Source organism: Microtus oregoni, unplaced genomic scaffold (genome assembly GCF_018167655.1).
Source record: "Microtus oregoni isolate MIOR12 unplaced genomic scaffold, Mior012 000016F_ref0000370, whole genome shotgun sequence".
In the NCBI taxonomy this organism is placed as follows: domain Eukaryota; kingdom Metazoa; phylum Chordata; class Mammalia; order Rodentia; family Cricetidae; genus Microtus; species Microtus oregoni.
The window spans coordinates 26,457,746-26,473,314 of NW_024543075.1; the positions used below are offsets into that span (position 1 = coordinate 26,457,746).

General features: G+C 48.9%; 1 protein-coding gene across 4 annotated transcripts in view; it reads left to right on the plus strand.

Annotated features, from left to right (window-relative positions):
* Nucleotides 1–2,530: 2,530 nt before the first annotated feature.
* The window catches only part of Tmc7 (transmembrane channel like 7), a 52,303-nt gene continuing 39,264 nt past the window's right edge, over nt 2,531–15,569 (plus strand). For 3 of the 4 annotated variants that reach the window (XR_005975801.1, XM_041667240.1, XM_041667241.1), the window contains exon 1: nt 2,531–2,641. Coding sequence is in view for 2 of the 4 variants with exons in the window: in XM_041667240.1 (XP_041523174.1) it covers nt 2,578–2,641 (64 nt within the window). In the remaining 2 variants the exon portion in view is untranslated. The remainder of the gene's footprint in view (nt 2,642–15,569) is intronic. The other variant, XM_041667242.1, reaches the window with a different exon arrangement.

The window sequence follows — 15,569 nt, forward strand, 5'->3', positions numbered from 1 at the left end:
CTCCCTTCCTTTCTTTCTTTCTTCCTTCCTCCCTTCTTTGATTTTTGACACAGGGTTCCACCATGCAGGCTGGCCTCAAACAACCACACCCAGCTCGGGAATTTCTGTTTCTTTATTACAACTGCAGTTGTCCGGAAGAGCTGACAGTGAAGCCAGGCGTGGTGGCACACATTTGCAATCCCAGCACTTGGGAGGTGGAGGCAAAAATTCAAGGCCATCCTTGGTAGTGTAATGAGTTCCAGGTTGGCCTGAGTTAATGAAACTTCAAAAACAAAAAATAGCATACTCTCTAGGGGCTGGAGAGATGGCTAAGTAACCAAGAGCACTGAATTTGAATCTGGTTTTGATTCCCAGCACCCACATGGAAGCTCACATCTGTCTGCAATTCCATTTGCAGGGGATCCGATACCCTCTTCTGGCTTCCATGGGCACCAGGCACACACATTGTACACAGACATATGTGTAGACAAAACATCCATGTTCATAAATGAAAACTTAAAATTAACTAGAAATAATGAAAAGTGAAAGAAAGTTGGAAAAAGAAGAAAAACAGTAGGAGATAGATTGCTGTTTGAGAAGGAATGGCTCAGGCCCTGGGGATGAGGCTGTAATTTATACCTGCGCACTCTTTGCTGCAGTAGTAAGTATCACATTCTTTATATTATAGCTCACTTTTCTTATTTGTTTTAAGATAGGCTGGACTTGAACTCATAATAGTCCTGTTGCTGTCTCTAAAGCTCTGGGGTTTCGAGCCTGAGTCACCATGCCTGGCATTCTTTTTTTAAAGCAATGTTAATATCCTGTATTAATCATCCAGTAGGACAGAGAAATTACAAGGACAGAAACCGTGTAAACATCCAAAGGCCACTATCTAAGTGACAAGGGAGGAAGGAGGCACAGCATAAGAAAATGTACCAGGGCTGCAAAGGGCACAGGGAGGGAAGCTGGGTGACAGTCAAACAGCCATAATGACCCTGCCTGGATAACTTCACTGCCGTTGCTAAAGGCTTCCAGTGCCAGCTGGCGTCTGAGCCTCTTAATAATTCCTAAAATAGAACTTCTTGCTCTGCCTTGTTGCCACCTGCCTGCTCCTCCTACCCCTCCCACTCCTTTCCTCTATTTTGATGAAGTTTCTATGTTGCTCCAGCTGGCCTTGAGTTCTTGGGCTCAAGCAACCTTCTGGCCTCAGCCTCCTGAGACGGTGGAACAGCAACTGCAGCCATTAAGTCTCATTCCTTTCCTCTCCCTTCTTTTCCTCTGAGACTAGGTATATAGACCGGGCTGGCTCAAGTTCACAGGTATCTGTCTGCCTCTGTATCCCAAGATCTTCTTGAAGAGCTATTTTTATTTATGCATAGATGAGTGTTTGTATGGATAGATGTCATGTGTGTGCAGGTGCCTGTGTAGGTTAGGAGAGGGTGTCAGATCGCCAGGAGCTGGAGTTCAGGGTGGTTGTGGGTGCTGGGAATTCAACTCTAACCCTCCAGAAGAGTAGGAAGTGTTCTTAACCAACGAACCTTCTCCCAAGCTCCACTTTCTTTTTTAAAAGACAATTACAGGGGCTGGAGAGATGACTCAGTGGTTAAGAGCATTGCCTGCTCTTCCAAAGGTCCTGAGTTCAATTCCCAGCAACCACATGGTGGCTCACAACCATCTGTAATGAGGTCTGGTGCCCTCTTCTGGCCTGCAGGCATACACACAGACAGAACATTATATACATAATAAATAAATATTAAAAAAATAAAAATAAAGACAATTATCCAAATTTTACTTATTTACATATTTATTTTGTGTCTGTATGCATGCAGGTGGATTGACTCGGTCCGTCTTCCACCACGTGGACTCCGAGGTTAGAACTCAGGCAGTCAGGCTTGGCGGCAAGCACCTTTCCCTTCTGAGTCATCTCACCGCCCCCACTCATTACCTTTAATTTTATGTTTTAGTTGCATATAAACATAGGTATGGGGTGTAGGTGGAATGAGAACGTTTCTAAGACAAGCATATGTAGCAAAACCTCCCCCACCTGCCCTCCCCACCCCAGTAACCATGCAAGAGAGTTAACTGCACCCTCTAGAGAGCTATCTACAAACACATCGAAATTTGGTGCAAGGCACATTACTGTCTTAGTTATTATGCGTGAGTCTACACACACACACACACACACACACACACACACACACACACACGTATAGATGAACCCAAATGGCAGCGTTCCACACTTTCCGTGTCCTTGCTACCAAATAACAATTTACCACAATGGGATTTGTAATCCAAGCATTTGGGAGGTGGAGGCAGATTAGGAGTTCAAATCTAGGTCTCAGAGTGAGGGAGGGAAGTGAAAAGGGAGGGGAGGGAGCGAAAGAGAGGGGAGAGAACACTGGGAAGGAGGGAAGGGAAAGGGAGGGGGCAAGGAGAAGGGGAGAAGAAAGACTGAGAAAAGAGGGAGAGGCTCCCGGAGGTATCTGGTCCCCACCCCGCGCCCGTGGGAACGGCCCCGCCCGCCTCTGTGACGTCATCCGGAACCCGACGAGGCGGGGCGGCTGGCCCAGGCGGCTGGAGGGTCCTCGCGGAGTCAAGATGAGCGAGGGCAGCGCGGGCGACCCAGGTCGCGGCTCCAGCCGGCAGCGGGCCACACACCCAGGTAGGACTTGGCGGGACCGTGCGCGCGGGAAGGCGGGGTGGCTGCCATGGTCTCCAGAAGGGGACCGCTGCGGGGAAAACGGTGGGCAGTGGACCTGCCGGACGGGGAGGCTCCCCTCGCCCTGTCTACCGAGCTAGGGAGGCAGTCCTCACTTTCCATAGGATGACCCTCGGACCCAGGCCAGCCTCTAGATCGCCATGGTATCTGTTCTGTAAAGAGACTGTGACAACCTGCCTGCCCTACAGGCTGACCTCGAGCCGCCTGCCCCTGGATAGTCTCTTTAGATCCACTTGGAAGCCATTCCGTCTCTGGTCTTTATTGCTGTGTGAATTTTACCAAGTGATTTGCCTTCTCTAAACCTCAGATTGGCTGAGAAACAGTGAAATATTAATAAATGCCCCCACATAGCCTCAGTTATAGTGAGACAGTAGTCAATGGTATCCGGGAGATATTCTTTTTCTGTTAAACATACAGTCAGTTTACACAGCGTCCTAAGATTTTATAGAAATGTGTAAAGACACCGCCCGGTAGATACAATAGAGTTGCCAAGCCCCTCAGGCAGGCTTCCCTGTAGTTTGTATTTATTTTGTTTCTGCGCTCAGCCAGGCTTAGCAATGAGATCTGTAGACTGAGTGTGAGACTGTATCTACCAAGGCAAAGCTTAGGGCGCAGCAAGATGTAGATGCCAACATCAAGAAGAAAGACCCTGATCTTGGGACAATGCTTTGGAATCAGGAAAACAAAGTATTCAGGCGAGGCGCTATGATAGTTTTTTTTTTTTCTTGCTAGATCCCGGCATTGCTGATGTCAGCTTTATTTCAGCCCTCCGGTAGCAGTCAGAGACTGCAGTGTGACCGTCCTAGAGTCCCCCAGAGAGGGCCGGGGGTGTGTCTCCTGGTAGAGTTTTCTGGCCTTGTATGAAGTTCCAGAATTCCATTCCTGCACTGTGAAAGCCAAGTGTCTTTGTGGCTGGTTCCATCTGATCTTCCTTTTATCCCAGCACAGGCTACACTGTTGCCATTCCTCTCTTCTCGGATCCGGAGAGTGGAAGGGCCACTAAGCCACTCTTGGGCCCCTATAGTTGAACCATTTCCCCAACCCCTTGGGTATGTACACGTTTTTGCTTGATTTGTAATAACTGGGGATTGGTCCCAGGGTCTTACACGCGTGAGAGAAGAACCTTCCCTCTGAACTACATTCCCCAGCCTTCTTTTATATGTTAAGTTTTTTGGTTGTTTTGTTGTTGTTGTTTTTGTTTTTGGGGGTTTTTGTTTGTTTGTTTGTTTGTTTTTTGGACATTATTTTGTGTAATCCAGGCTGGGCTTGAACTCCTGCCTCTCCCTCCTGACCACTACCTCTGGTTTTGCTTGTTTTTAAATTTTGAGACATTGCTCGCTATGCTGCCCAGGCTGGCCTTCAACTTACGACCTGCCCTGTCCTGGCATTCTGGGATACAGGTCCATACTACCAGTACCAGGCAGATGCTGTTTCCTGACCTCCTAATCTAGCAGCAGGAAGTGGGGCCTCTATGGAAAAGGAACCCACAGTGGCATGGTGGGCTGTATATAAGCAGTGCTTCTCTGGCCAGGCCTTAGAGGGTGCAGACAGGAGTGAGCCCTCTTGGAGGTCTCTGCCCCCTGAATTCATACAGTAAGGCTGTAGTCAGGGACACCTGGTTTTGCAGTTGCCGGCACCTTTGACTAGGGCTAGAGGGTCCTTTCTACCATGTCCTGATCATGTGGGATGACCCAGCTTTGCTGGCAGGGGCCTCGCTTCCTCTCTGTCTGGGCCTCCTCAGGGCTGTTTATGCTTCCCCTTAACATGACCCATGTCCTCCCCTGAGGAGCCATCTCCAGAAGAGCAGCCTGGAAGCTGGAGTGTCCCGTGTCCGTTCTTGAGGTTCACACTGTGTTTCTGCAGTGACTCCTCGGACACGCAGGTCTCCATGCGCAGCGTGCAGGGTGCTGGGTTTGGATGTGAGCATCCAGATGTTTGGAACATGGCTCTCTGGGGCTGTTCTGGGGCTGTGGCAATGCTACAAAATGTTGACTGTTGTTATTTAAGGCTGTGCTTCCTTGTGCCCCCGGGCTTCTGGAAGGTGGCCTCAGTGCTCATCAGTGCCTGGCACACTCTGATGGTAGTGTCTGCACGGATGCCCTTCTCCGTTGGTTCCTATTTCCATGCTCATTCCTCCCACGCCCACCTGATGGTACTATCCTGCTCTAGCCCTCGTCCCTCCACCTTGGGGACCATGACCTACCTTAAAAGATGCTTACATTTCTTCTCTTCCTTCAGGGTCACTTATTCCCAGAAGCTCTCCTTGATTGCCTCTCCCAGGCTGGGCTCTGTTCCTACCATATGCTCTTGAGCCCCCCCCCCCCCCCCCGGCTCCCCCTGAGAGGGAGGGGTTTTTCCTATACCTGGCTTAATGCATTTTTGTTTTGTTTCAAATAGTTTATTATGCAGCATAGGCCTGCCTGGGACTCACTATGTAGACCTGGCTGGCCTCGAACTCACAGAGACCTCCTGTCCCGTGTGCGTGCTCACCCAGTTTGGGTCTTGGTGCATCCTTTCTACAAAAAGGCTTGTCTTGCCAAGCTGCTTTGTCTGTGTACTCCTCTGTGAGGTCATTTCTTCCTAGTCTTCTCTCCCCTTTCCCTCTCTCCTCCCTCCGTCCCTCCTTTTCTCTTTCCTTCATGGAGGTTTGGTCATACATGTTCAGCTGCTTTTTCTCAGCATGGAGTGATACAGAAGCATGCTCCCTGCTCCCCACCCCCAGTGAGAACCCACTCTGCACACCTCCATCCCCAGTGAGAACCCACTCTGCTATTCAGGAAGAATAAGGAGAAACCTCTTTAGTGATTGGCTCACCCTGCCCTGACTGATGTCCAAAGAGGGCTAACCTGGAGCAGAAGGTCTTTTTTATTAACTTACACATTTTAGGTTTCTATATTACACATACGCTGTCATCCTTAATTCTTTTAGTTCAGCCCCAGGTCACACTTTGAACACTGCCACTTGGGCAGTTGGGAGAGTTACATAGCAGAGATATTACCAAAATTTTTTTTTTTCCTGAGACAAGGTTTCTCTTTCTCTGTAGCTTTGGAGCCTGTCCTGCAACTAGCTCTTGTGGCCTCGAACTCCCAAGTGCTCGGATTAAAAGCCACCACCCTGGCGCCAGGTTCATTTCTTTTTATATATTTATTTATTTATTACGTATATAATATTCTGTTTGTGTGTGTGCCTGCAGGCCAGAAGAGGGCACCAGACCCCATTTCAGATGGTTGTGAGCCACCTTGTGGTTGCTGAGAATTGAACTCAGGACCTTCGGAAGAAGAGGCAATGCTCTTAACCTCTGAGCCATCTCTCCAGCCCCCGCCAGGATCATTTCTTAACCAGTGTTGTTCTGTTTGAAAGTTTGTTACCAGATCTTGCCCACCTGACAGAACTGTGCTTCTGGTGGTAAGAACTCAGGGGATTGAACTGCAGACCAGAACTTCGTGATGGTTGTAGACCTGCTCTGGCCTTAGCCACAGCCCTACACTTCAATTATGGCGTGATTTTTTTTCTTCCTGCAGTTTTTAGCGAGCCTGTACTACTTTTCTCCAGTCTGGAGGCAGTGCTCCTTCGGCTAAGTTCCACTTTGTGTAATTTATATTTCCTAAGCAAGTTAATCCTTTATAGCATCGATCTTACTACTTAAAGTTTCTCCCACCTCAGGAGAGGGATCTGACCAGTGCTGACTGGTTCCAGCGCATTTCCATCGCCCCACAGAGGCTCCACCTCCTTCCTTCAGTCCCTTGCCCCTCCTCGGTCTCACGCAGCCAGCCCACTTTAACCTCGGTGGTTCTCCCATCCTGACACTGGTGTGGGTGCTTAGTGGCTTTCTCTAAGCATGACATCAGAATTCATCCGTGGTCACATGACACAGTGCTTCCGTCCTTTTGATGGGTGACTAATACTCCATTGCCAGTGGGTCACATTTGTGGATGCTCACATCCACGGACATCTGGGCTGACTCAGCCCTTGGGTCCCTGTGGATGGGGTTGCTCAGCTCACGTGTGCACAGTTTTCTTACTGTTGGAAAACCTTGCCTCCCCCCCCCCCCCCCGTTTTCCTCCTGTATTTTGGGCAGAGTCTTCGAGTGTAGCCCAATCTAGCCTTGCACCTGCCTTCTTCCTGTCTCTGTCACCCAGTGCTGGCACTTTAGGTGTGTACTACGCCTAGCTCCATCAAAAATCCAGGGTGACCTCTCTATTTTGCTGTTTAAATGGTGAAGTCCCATGGGATCACCCCTGGAGAACTGTGAGGCACATCAAGGCTGTGTGTGAGCTATGCTAATAGGCCAGACAGGGCCCCCAGCTTCTCAGGGGTCACCAGGCAGCTTCCCTATTAAGATCAAACAGAGCACCTGTCAAAACACAGGTGGTGGCCTTCCAGACACCCGGGCAGCCTGGGGAGATTAAAGTCAACTATCTTCTGTCTTGGGGACAGAGGATGGCAGTTTTCATCACTGACTTTGAGCAAGAGAAGTTGTGTGTGTGTCTTGCCCAATAGCTGGGACGTGAGATTCTGAGGACAATACTTGGGGATATTGTCCCAGTGCCCTGACTGCACTATGCATTGTTTTGCTTGGTCTTTGACTAACAGCCCGAGGTCTGGGACATGTCCATTGTGCCCAGGCTTCTGCAGATACACCGTCAGGCATTTGCAGGGACTTAAAACTGCTCTTCCACTTGAGTCAAGTCTACTATACCACAATAAACACGAAGACAAATAACCATTGGCCTGTGGTGTTTGTCTTCCCTTATCTGCTGAGCCCACTCATCCGGTGAATGACCCACTGCTTCTAGGTGTCTAAAGAGGGTGGAATGTTCTGGACCAGGCTGGCAATTGCTTGAGCCTTTTTCAGTCAGAACTACAGTCAGGGTTCTCATGGGGACTGGTTCTCTTGAGCTATTTTTGCCTCTCTGTCTGGAGGAGCCCAGCTCTGTCCAGGAACAGTGACCCAGATTAGAGGTTGCTTTCTTTGTGTTTTCAGGAAGTGAAAACATTGGATGGATAAAAGGGGGAAATGTCTTTGCTGGGGTGTGACTCTGTTGCAGGCTGGCTGCTCTTTCCCAAGGAAGATTGTTTGGGTCTGGGACCACACAGTCAAGCTAGGCTGTGCACTTGGGCTTCTCTCCCAGAAGTAGAAGGATGGAGATGGTGCCTGCTCTAGTCAGGCCCTTGGACTGACCCCTGGAGAGCCAGCCTGCAAGAGACAGGACACAGAGTTTCAGGTCAAGGGAGTAAGCAATGGACAGAACGATGGGAAGAAAATCCAAGGGAACCTAACTGCTGGGAAAGAAATTACACAAAGGCTTGGGGTGGGGGAGGAGAGTAGTGCCAGCTCAGATGTGAAGTGACTCTGAGCTGAGGCAGGAGGATATAAAGAGAAGTGTTTGGGGGCCTTCGGTGGCAACGCAAGTGGGAGGAGCCTTCAGGAAGAGGGTACCTGTGGAATATTCCTTTACACTATGTGAATATATGTCTCTGTGATAGGTTCAGTAAGGAAGTTGACTGGCTAATAGCTGAGCAGAATAAAATTAGGTGGGAGAAGCCAACTGAGAATGCGGGGGGGGGGGTGAGTGGGGGGGAGAAAGGCTGAGTCTGTGAAGTCACAAGCCGATGCGGAGAGAAGCAAGATGGGCATGTTGAACCGAGAAAAGGTACCAAGCCATGTGGTGTCGGGGACCAGCTTCGACAAAAATACCTCTTGCCAGGGTAGAAACATGGGGATTTGGGAATATAGCAAAGAATATGAAGATGAGAATGAAAATAATAAAACAGAGAAACATATAGGATAGTATCGGGAGGGAATTCCAGTGAATACTGAAATTTGCCTATGTTTAATTTCCAACTGCTTAAGATACTCCTCACCCTGAGCCGGGCTGTGGTGACGTGTACCTTTAATCCCAGCACTCGGGAGGCAGAGGCAGGCAGATTTCTGTGAGTTCGAGGCCATCCTAGTCTACAAGATCTAGTTCCAGAATAGGCTCCAAAGCTACAGAGAAACCCTGTCTCGAAAAACAACAACAAAAAAAGAAAAAAAGCAAAGGAAAAGACAAAAAACTACATTAACATGATACAAAGAAATGAACAGACCAGTTGATGGTAGTGGGCTCCATCCACAGTTAAACATTGTTGCTAGAACAAAGCAAGTCACACACACCTTAGACGGAAACATTCTGTAGGCAAACCACTCCCTGGGTGGAATCCAAAGTTATCTCCATAAAAAAACTGGACCCTTAGTTGGCTCCTAAGACTCTCGTTTGAGGTAGGAACACACTTCTGGAGTACAAGGGCTGGCTGTGAGCCACACCTGTTGACAATAACCTTGAGAGAGTAGAACTCTCTGCTTTACACACCTACGTGGGACCTTTGTTTGAGGTAGAAACACAATAATCTTGAAGGGACTAGAGGTAAATTCCCACTCTGACCTTTGGTCAACATGGAATTAGGCTCATATTTCCGGGCAAAGTGTGAGTAAGAAATAGGGATTGATTTAAATGTAAGAGTTAGATAGTAACAAGCCTGAGCTGTTAGTCAAGCATTTATAATTAATATTTAGCCTGTGATTACTTGTGAACAACTTGTGGGACATAAGCTTCTGCCTGCGGAGGAACCTGAAGGGCAGAGAGAGGGCAGGAGGGCTAGTTAAGAAATAGAGAGGGGTGGGCACAGAAGGTGGAGTCAGGAGGACCAAGAGTTCAAGATCATTCTCAGACAAATAGCCAGTTTGATGCTGGCCTGGGCTACGTGAAACTTTGTCTTAAGGCAAACGGGAGTTGGTGAGGTGGCTCAGTGGGCAAAAATGCTCGTCAGCCAAGCCTGGTGGCCTGGGTTTGATCTCTGGGGTTCACATAGCAGAAGGAGAGGACTCCTCAAACTTCTCTATTGAGCTCCGTGGTGGTCTTCTTACCTCCACACGCATGTGCCCCCTGGTTTACCCGCCTGCACACAGCAGGTAAATGTAATTTTAGAGACCAAACTTAAACAAAATAGGGGAAGAGCTAAGCAAGGCAGCTGTGACTAGTCAGCTGGAAGCAGAGGAATGGGGAATGCAGTTGCTTTTTTCACTCTTTACTCTTTGGGGGTCTGCCACCCAGTTCCCAAATAAATATACAGTCTTATTCTTGCTTATGAATGCCTGGCCTTAGCTTGGCTGGTTTCTAGACAGTTTTTCTTAAACTATTCCATCTATCTTTATGCCTCTGGACTTTTACCTTTCTCTATTCTGTATTTCCTTCTTCTTTTTCCATTGCTGGCTGGATGCCTGGTCCCTGGTGTCCTCTCCTTTTCATGATCCCTTCTCTTCCTATTTAGTCTCTACCAGCCCTGCCAATCCTTTATCCCGTCTACCTATTAGCTGTTCAGCTCTTTATTAGACCAATCATGTGTTTTACGCAGGCAAAGTAACACAACTTCACAGAGTTAAACAAATGCAACATAAAAGAATGCAACACATCTTTGCATCATTAAACAAATATTCCACAGCATAAACAAATGTAACACATCTTCACCTAATAGTCCACAGCAGGGTAGTGCTGGAGCTTGGAGACCATCCTTGGCTGCATAGTGGGGTTCTAGGTTCTGCCTCCAAGAGAGGCAGGAAGGGAGGACCAAGAAAACATGAGAAAGGACACTCCTACACCACACACACTCCTGGTTCTGATTGCTGTCCCTCACTGGCTGACACCCAGGTCTAGAGCACTGCCCTCTCCTTTCTGAGAAGCTGTCAGAATTCTGGCTACTTGGGGACTGGAGAGATGTTTAAGAGCACTGACTGCTCTTCCAGGGGACCTGGGTGGGTTCAGTTCCCAGCATCCACATAGCAACTGTGTATAATTCCAGTTATAGGAGATCTGACATTCTCACTGACATACCATTGCAAAAAACACCAATGCACATAGGTTAAAAAAATACATGTGTATGTATATACGTCTATGTAAATATATGAGTATACATAAACTAATATTTTGTGTGTGTATGTATACATAAATACATATAAAAACTCTGGTTACTGAATGGGGCCCTAAGTCCAGCATCCTATGACCCAAGGAAGAGCAAGGGCCCCTTAGTTGTGTGTGTGTGTGTGTGTTTAATATTAGCGTTCCCTTCCCCAGTGGCAAGCTGTGTCTCTCTGGGGACACAGCTCTGTAATAAGTCTCCAGGCCAGCATGGGCTTCCTCTAACATCTAACCTTATAGACAGAATAGCTTGGAAGCCCATGAATTGTGTCCACAGTGGCTGCAGAGGCAGCTAGGGGCAAGCCTCTCCCACCTGCACTGGGCCCTCTTCCGGTCTGTCTTTCTGGGTAACCAGTAGACTCCCTAACTTTGCCTCCCTCTTGACTAGTTTAAGTCTTCTCTTGGTGGACATCAAGATCCTGCTGCACCTGGGCTTGAAGTCCTTGGGGCTCTAAGGGACCTGCCCCCTGGCTGCCCAGTGAGCATGTGGAGGTGTCAGTGACAGTGGAGAGCCGCGGTGTGTGTGTGTGTGTGTGTGTGTATGTGTGAAGAGGCCTCTGGTAGAGCTTAGGGGAAAAAGGAGGCCCAGGTCAGGCAAGCTGGATCCTGTTTGTGTGAACTCCACAAGCCCGGGTTGGCTTTTGAGTGTGTAACATATTTTCCCAAGTTCTTTCAGGAACTTGGTGAAGTAAGGGTTTGTCCTGGATAGTTTTTACTGTCAACTTGACACAACCTGAATCACCTGGGAAGAAGAAACCTCAGCTGAGGAACTGCATATCAGATTGGCCTGTGGCCACGTCTGAGAGGTTGTCTGAACTGGTGATGGATGTGAGAGAGACCGAGACTCCATCCTGAGGCAGGATCTGGGCTAAATAAGACCTACCAGGGCTATTGAGACAGCTGGGTGAGCGTGAGCCAGAAAGGAAGCCAGTAGGCCGTGTTCTTCCATGGCCTCTGCTCCTGGTTCTTGTTTTGAGCTGCTTGCCTTGACTTCCCTCGGTGATGGGCTTGTTACCTGGAAGTATAAGTCAAACCAAGCCTTTCCTACTCAAGTAGCGCTTGGTCGTGGTATTCATGACAGCAACAGAAAGCAAACCAGGACAAGATGTTTTATCTTTGTGGGTAAAAAAAACTTTTCTGAGGCACAGAGAAGTTACTTGACAAGCCACCTGTGGTCACTTGCATGTGGCTTATCCCCGAGGACCTGTGTGTTGGAGGCAGGGTCCCCAGGGTGCTGGCATTGGAAAGTGATGGAGTGTGATGGTGGTGGCCTGCGTAATCTTAGCAGCTGGGAGACGGAGCCTGGAGGGTTGGTGTTCAAGGCCATCTTCTGCCAGCTGGAGTTACACGGAATTCTGTCTTAAATAAAACAGAAGAGAGAGAGAGAGAGAGAGAGAGAGAGAGAGAGAGAACTTAATGGGAGAGGGGGTGTCTGCCAAAGAGATTGCGAATCCCCAGGCTCCTCTCTGACTTCCGGTGACTTCAGCGAGGCAGTACTGTACCCTACAAGCCTCCAGAGGCAGCAGCTCCGTGGCCTTCACCAGAGCTGAGCCCAGCACCATGAGCTGCCAGAACTATGTGAAGTCAGCCTGCTTACGCAGCACCAGCCGCTTTGGGCATCTTGTGACAATTTAGTGGTGGAAACCAGGCCAGCAGACTACGGTCACCCAGGAGCAGAGACGTTCCCAAGGCCACATATCCCTGTGTCCGTCAGAGGGACATCTGTAGAATACGTACGTACCTGTTAGGTGCTGGGCCACTGCCAAGGCAGACGTGTGTGCGGTGTTAGCATGTCCTGCTGAGGTTGCCCCTCATGGTAAGCTTTGGCTACGCAACGTTCTTATTGTGGCTGCAGAAGAGAATAATGCATGAGACTCACCAGGGAGCCAGTGTAAAGGTTTTCCATAACTGTGGTGTGTGCTTATGCTCCCCAGAGGCTGCTGTCCTTGTTGCTAGGAAAACTGGAAATTACTTATAGTATTTATTATTATTTGTGTGTGCACATATGCATGAATGCGTTTGTGCAGGTGGGCATGCATGTGCACATGAGATAACCTCAAGTAAGGTTTCTCAGGTGCTCAGGTGCAGCTTTTTTTTTTTTTTTTTTTTTTTTTTTTTCACACAGGTTCTCTCACTGGCCTGGAACTCACCAAGTACAAAGCAAGCAGGCTAGGCTGGCTCCAGGGCTGCATCTGCCTCTGCCTTTCCAGTGCTAGGATTAGACACATGCCACAATGCTCAGTTTTTTCATGTGGGTCCTGGGATTGAACTCAGTTCCCTGTGCTTGCAAGCAAGCACTTTACCAACAGAGCCATCTCCCCAGCCCCATTTGTTTATATTTATTTCGAGAAAGGGCCTCCCCCAGACTGACTTCAGATTCTTAATCCTCCTGCCTCAGCCTCTTACTTTGTTTCTGAAGCAGTCTTTGGTAGAGAGAAGACACCTCCCACACCCATCAGAATCATCTCACACGCTAAACTTTATCAATGAAGAGTGAGTCTCGGCTTCCACGTGTGTCTCACCGCGTCAGCCGCCACCTAGTTTTGTGAATGAGCTTTTGTTAGAACACAGCTGTGACTGTCACTTGGGGATCTTTTCTGCTACGTGGGCAGCAGATACTACAGGCACGTGGTGTTTGTCTGGCTCTTGTCTAAACACTTGACACATGAGAGCCGACCAAGGTGGCACAGGATAGTCAAGGCAAACGCTAGCCTACAACAAGGGGGAGGAGGAGCTGGGGTGCAGCGCCAGGCAGGTGGCCAGGGGGGCGGGGCTCCGTCCTACAGACCTTTCCAAATCATCAGACACACTGACTCACAGGAACTGGCCGGTTCTCTGTGATCCCTAAGCACACCCGACTTTCATCTGGCTCAACAACTAGATGATCCAGACACTTCACCCAGTGGTGGCTCTGATTAGCAAGTTAGTCACCTGCTCCTGAGGGCTGTTTGCTCCCCTGGCTGTAAAATGTGGGGTCTAGTCCAGCCAGACCCCTGACCCATATGACCAGCTGATGTGACTGAGGTTGTTTCTCCTAGCCCGCTGCCCAGGTGTCTGCTGGACAGATGACACTTCTCCCTTCTTCCCTAGGCTCTGTGCCCCAGAGAACCAGACTCTTCCACAGTATCCCCTACAGCCCCGGCCACAGGTAGCTTTGGACATGTGACCAGACGAAAGCCTTATTTCCTCCATCACACTTTAGTGGCCAGAGACCTCTTCCTTCTTAGGTTTTTTGTTGAGGACCGGGAACAGAAGCAGCTTGGGGAGGAAAGCTTACACTTCCATCACTGAGGAGAGCCAAGGCAGGAACCCGGAGGCAGCTGAGGGCATAGAGGAATACTGCTTACTGGCTTGCTCTTGTGATCTGCTTTCTTATACACCCCAGGACAGGGATCACTTGCCCAGGGGTGGCCCCACCCATAATGAGCTGGGCCCTCCTACCTCATTAATCAAGAAAGTTGTCCCACAGACTTGCCTACAGGCTAATCCGGTGGAGGCATCTTCTCAATTAAGATTCCATCTATGGACTGCTCCTCCAGAGGACCCAGGTTCAATTCCCAGCACCCACATGGCACCTTGCAGCTGTCTGTAACTCCAGTTCCAGAGAATCTGACATCGTTATTCCAATGCACACAAAATAAAGTTAAATAAAGTTTTTTTAAAAAAAGATTCTGTCTTATGATCTCTGAGGGCACCAGGCATCCACATGGTGTACAGACACATGCAAACAAAACACTCATACACATAAATAAATCTCAAAAGTAAAAACGAGTCCCTCTTCTCATATATGTTGAGGTTTATGACAAGTTGGCAGAAAAGCAACTAGCACATATACCTTCTGTGTGTGCCCAGCTTGGACCACAGCCGTGCTACCATGGAGAGACCGCGATAGCCACAGTGATTTCTATTAAATTCTAGCCAGAGCAGCATTGCTCTGCCACAAATCCTTCGTGGTTCTCACTTTACCAAACAAAAGCAAATGTCTTCCATGACTCTCAAGGCCCCATGTGACCTGGATGTCCCCCACCCCCACGACCTACTGTCCTCCCTGGTGACTCACCTTACTGTCTCTCAAGTCGGCTGAGTTCCAGCTGCCTCACGGCCTTTGCACTTGCTCTTTTCTTCTTTGATAGCCTTTCCCATGATGGCTGCTTCTCCCTGTTTCCCCAGCCTTCTGCAAATGCCAGCTTCTTGGGGGTACTCTCCTTGACAGCTCTGTTTAAAATTATACCCCATCCTCGAAGACCTGCCCACCTCCCATCACCAACTTATTTTTCTCCATGTAATCACCACCTGATATATGTTATTCCTCATTTAATGTTTGTCCTTTCAAAACAGAATGTAAGTTTCAAAAAGGCGCTGGAGTATGGTGTGTAGTATTCTTGGGTGTGTCTCAGTCTGAACTGTTTGGCCTGTGGTAGTTTCTCACCACATGTGCTCAAGTGGCTGAGTAGATGAGGGAGTGGATGGTGCCCGGGTGGGAGGACAGAGATCATTGGGGGAGCAGCAGTGGGGGAGTGGGTGGTGTGGGTGGGAGAATGGTGATCTTTGGGGGAGCAGCAGATGAGGGAGTGGATGGTGCCCGGGTGGGAGGACGGAGATCGTTGGGGAGCAGCAGTGGGGGAGTGGATGGTGCGGATGGGAGGATGGTGATCTATGGGGGAGCAGCAGGTCTTAGGAAGTACTTGAGTTTTTGTGTGTGGTGGGAGGTGCCCATGTGCTGTGGAATATGTATGGAAGTCAGAGGACAATCTACAGCAGTTGCCTCTCTCCTTCTACCAAGAAGGTCCTCGGATGAACTGAGCTCATCAGGCCCGGCGACAGGTGCCATACCTGCAGAACCATCTCAACGGCCCCTTTGGATATATATACATTTGATGGGTATCTTGTGGTAGCTTTTTAAGTCTCTGAATTCT